Source organism: Marmota monax, unplaced genomic scaffold (assembly GCF_021218885.2).
Source record: "Marmota monax isolate L192 unplaced genomic scaffold, Marmota_monax_Labrador192_F-V1.1 WCK01_AAM20220418_F8-fsc00179, whole genome shotgun sequence".
Classification (NCBI taxonomy): Eukaryota; Metazoa; Chordata; class Mammalia; order Rodentia; family Sciuridae; genus Marmota; species Marmota monax.
Genome location: NW_026695200.1, coordinates 4,802,869 through 4,807,017, shown reverse-complemented (window position 1 = coordinate 4,807,017; position 4,149 = coordinate 4,802,869). Strand labels below are relative to the sequence as shown.

The 4,149-nt window shown below is 43.0% G+C and overlaps 1 protein-coding gene across 1 annotated transcript; it reads right to left on the bottom strand.

The window, feature by feature from the left end:
• Positions 1 to 310: 310 nt before the first annotated feature.
• Ndn (necdin, MAGE family member) lies at positions 311 to 1,970 on the bottom strand. Its single transcript, XM_046428814.2, has one exon. The coding sequence runs from the start codon at positions 1,848 to 1,850 to the stop codon at positions 873 to 875; it is 978 nt and encodes a 325-aa protein (XP_046284770.1). The 5' UTR covers positions 1,851 to 1,970; the 3' UTR covers positions 311 to 872.
• Between the last annotated feature and the right edge of the window lie 2,179 nt (positions 1,971 to 4,149).

The window sequence follows — 4,149 nt, the reverse complement described above, 5'->3', positions numbered from 1 at the left end:
TTAAGTGTCCGCAAAGGTCAGCTGTTAATTTTGCCAAAATGTAGAAAATTACCCTACATAGTGCCAGTTATTATTTTAACTTTCATATGTGTCAAAGTTTTTAAAACAAACATGAGTCACATTTTTAAAAATAAAACTATAAACTTCACACATGTATGTATACCCATGAGTAGTAATTTCCAATCCTTTAAGGTGAAACTGTTATATATGTACATTTTGTACAATAAACTCTTTCCCTCATTCCCACCTATACTACTTTCTTAACAAGACAAGTTACACTTTTCCAAAAAATTATTGTATCACAAGAATCTTTAATGTTTACATTAAAGTTTATTCATGGTAGGGGTGTATATGTGTTTAATAAAGTGTGCCAAGTGCCCACATTGAGACCGTTTCAGTTCAAATCAGTTCACTCCACACTGTGCCCAGCAAGGTCATACAGAGAGGGCCCTTGACTTCTCTTGGTTAGGCCAGCTTTGCTGGTGAGTTCTTCCCAAATGTCCAGGTACAGTCCACTCCAACACACATCATCGGTCCCATATAAAAGAATAAGATGGAAATTTTTTTCAATGTATTTCATAAGTTTAGCACATCTCTGGTACAAAAAAAAAAAAATCCAAGAAAGAGCACAAAAGCGAAAGCACCAACTGAGCTTACTTATAAACAAACATGCATAAATTCTAAACACTACTCAATAGTACCCAAATGAATACAACATTGCATTAAAAGGTATAAAAGCACTGTACTGAAAACTTAAAAGTTACACGTGAAATACTGCACTGTAAATCCTGAATACTCTAATGACTGACTCACCCCCACCCTTCCACAGCCCTGGTGATGGTCAGAAACCATTAATCTGCCTCCAGACCTTTCTAGTCCTCAGAGACACTGCTGCGGGGGCAGTGGGCACTGGGATTAGCCTCCCGCAGAGCTCTGGCTTCCTCCAGAGCCTCTCTGTATCTGGAAGGCCAGGCCTGGGGGTCTTTCTTAAAGACCCTGGCCAGGAACTCCATGATTTGCATCTTGGTGATTTCGCGGCTGGCTCGGGAGCCCCAGAAGAACTCGTACTCAGGAGGCTCAACGAAGGGAACGCGCTGGTACTTCAGGTAATTCTGCTGGACGAACTCCTCAGTGATAAGCTTTCTCACATCCCCGAAGGTGGAGTGCTTCTTCCAGGGCCTCAGCCCCAGGATGCGCAGCACGTTCCAGACGGCGCTCTCTCTGGCACCACGACCTTTCACATAGATGAGGCTCAGGATCATGAGCAGGAGGCCTGTCATGGGCATGCGGTTGTTCAGCGCCACCCTGTCCAGCTCCTCGGGGTTGAGTGCTTTGACCAGCGCAAACTCCATCGTGTGGAGACTGGTCAGCCTCAGGTGCAGCCCGAAAACTCTGGCAAGGATGAGGCTGGTGCGCCTGAGGATGCTTCTGCACCATTTCTTGTAGCTGCCGATGACATCCTTCACCATGTCTGGAAACCAGATGATCATTTTCTTCTGGTCCTTGACCAGCACGTACCACATGAGCTCGTGAGCCTTCTGCACTAGCTGAGCAGGGGCCGGCGGCGGTGGGAGCGGCTGGGCAGGTTCAGGGGGGTGGTAGACGCGACCCTCCTCTGCGGCCTGTTGCAGGATCTTCGGGTCCTCCTCTTCGCTCACGGCCTGGGGCGGCAGCGCGGCCTGAGGAGAGGCCGTCGGGCCTACAGGAGGGCTCGGTGGCCCTGCGAGGGTCGCGGGGGGAGAGGCGGGAGGAGGGACCCCTACCGGAACCCTAGGGCTGCTGTGCATCTCAGAGTTGGGGGCCTCCGCTGCAAAGTTGGGGTCGCTCAGGTCCTTACTTTGTTCGGACATGTCTGCGACGTCTGACAAGGGCAGGGCCTCTGCCTCCGGGAGCTCTTCGAGCCGGCTCTCCCTGCGCGGACTCCAAGAGAGGAAGTGCGCGTTGCGGAGAGAAGCGCCTTCCGCAGCGGCAGGCAGGGCGGGGCGGGGCGGCGGCGGTACTGGACAGTGCGCCTGCGCGTCTGCGAGCCGCGGCCAGGCTGCCAGGGCGGGAGGGGCCAGAGGAGAGCCCGACGGGAGGGTCTGTAGAACCTGGGTGGTAATATTGACCCTAAATTTCCCGTTTGGTTGAGAAAGTCGTGAGGGGAGGCAAGGGGAGATGGATGACCACTGGAGAAGGAGGAAGTTTAAGAGAAAGATAGTAGCTCAAGTTTCTCAGACAGTGAAATCTAGTTTTTAGGAAATGCTCACCTGGGTACATCCAGAATCAAGTTAGGCATGAGTCCCAGAGACAGGTATAGGTGCATGCAGAAACTTGAGTTTCCTATGTACCAGTAAACTAATTAGAACGAATAAAGAAAGAAAAAACAAACTAATGTGGGAAGGTCATATAAATGAGGGAAAGGAAAAGAGGTGAAGACAGAATGAAATGAGCTCTCACAGGGAATCCCAGACATGAAATGCCTCATGTGTCCAGACAGGGGTGATAAAGTGGACATCAGGGACACAAGAAGAGAATAAAATACACCAGTAAAAGATAAGCTTCTTGAGGATAGAGATCTCTGGTAGCTAGGATGCTTCCTGACACATGGGAGTTTAGTACATGTCTAATGAATACATGAATGCCGCACAGAAAAGTATGCACTATGACAGACCAATATGCACAGAGGCATCGACCCCTCAGCAGTACCTCTATCACTTGTACCTTTAAGCTTATTCCTGTACAGAATATCCACAATGATGGGAAAACATAGTGATCTAGGAATGTCAATCTCCTAGGAATGGAATGTAAAACACCTGTGCATCTATTTTATCTATAAAATGCTTTTTCATGTATGTCAAATTTACTTTCTGTGAGAAAGGCATCATTCTTGTTTATTAGGTGAATCATGAATTGTTTAATCTGGTAATAAAACAATAAGAAAGTAAAAAAAGAGAGAGAAAAGAAAGAAATCTTCATATTGAACTAAGCAAATGGGGGAGGGGGGAAAAGAGAGCAGTTGAGATTGTTCAAGAAAATGTGGGAACTGTGAAGAGGATGTCTGAGATTGGAATGTTGAGAAATACCAATAAAAATTGTTGTAGTCCCTCCCTACCAAATCATAGTGTTTATAAAACAAGGACACATTCAGAATGTAGTTAAGGAAAATCCCATATCAATACATGTGATATTTGAATTTTTTAAATTAATAAACATAACATCATTGGAATGTTTGTTAAATCATTTTTGCTTGAAACATAATAATTGTGCACATTTATGGGGAATGGTATATTTTGATATATGCAAACCAGTGTGATGATCAAATTAGAGTAATTAAGCATATCCATCTCCTCAAACATTTATCATTCTTCTGTTAGAATTATTAAAAAATACTCTCTTCTAGCCATTTTTAAATATACAACAAATTATTAACTACAATCTTCCTATCATGCTATAGAACACTAGAGCATATTCCTACTAGCTGTATTATGTACAAAATAGAGATTGCTGATGAACAATCTCTTGCTATTTCCCTCCTCACTACCCTTCTCACTTTCTGATAATCACTATTTTACTTTCTAATTCTATGAAATCAGTACAGTTTCTACATATGAGTGAGATCACAAAATGTTTGTCTTTTTTATGCTTGACTTTTTTCACTTAACATGATGGTGTTCTTAGACTCATCCATTTTGTAGCAAATGATAGAATACTGTTTTTCTTATTGTTGAATACTATTCCATAGATACACATATCACATTTTCTTTATTAATTCATCCTTTGATGAACAGTTAGTTTGATTCATTCGTTTTTAATATTAATAGATTTTTTTGATTTTTCCACTTCCATTGAATCTGTTTGATTTTATTTTAATTTTTCCATTAAGATTCAATAAGATAAAGATGGTTACATTTATTAGCACAACTTGTATGATTATGTCCTTTTATCTGTTTTTCCAGGACCCTCCTTCCTCTGATTACTTCTGCTACCTCCTTCCATATGTATATGTGGAAACTTCACAGGATTCTCTTTGTCAGCAACTGGTTAGTCCCATGTTGGGACTGCACACAAATCTTTACGAGGATTTTTTAATAGGTCCCATAGATAATATCTCAATATGTCTTTTGATGACCAAAGATATGAGATGCAACATATGTGTGCCCTGTTATT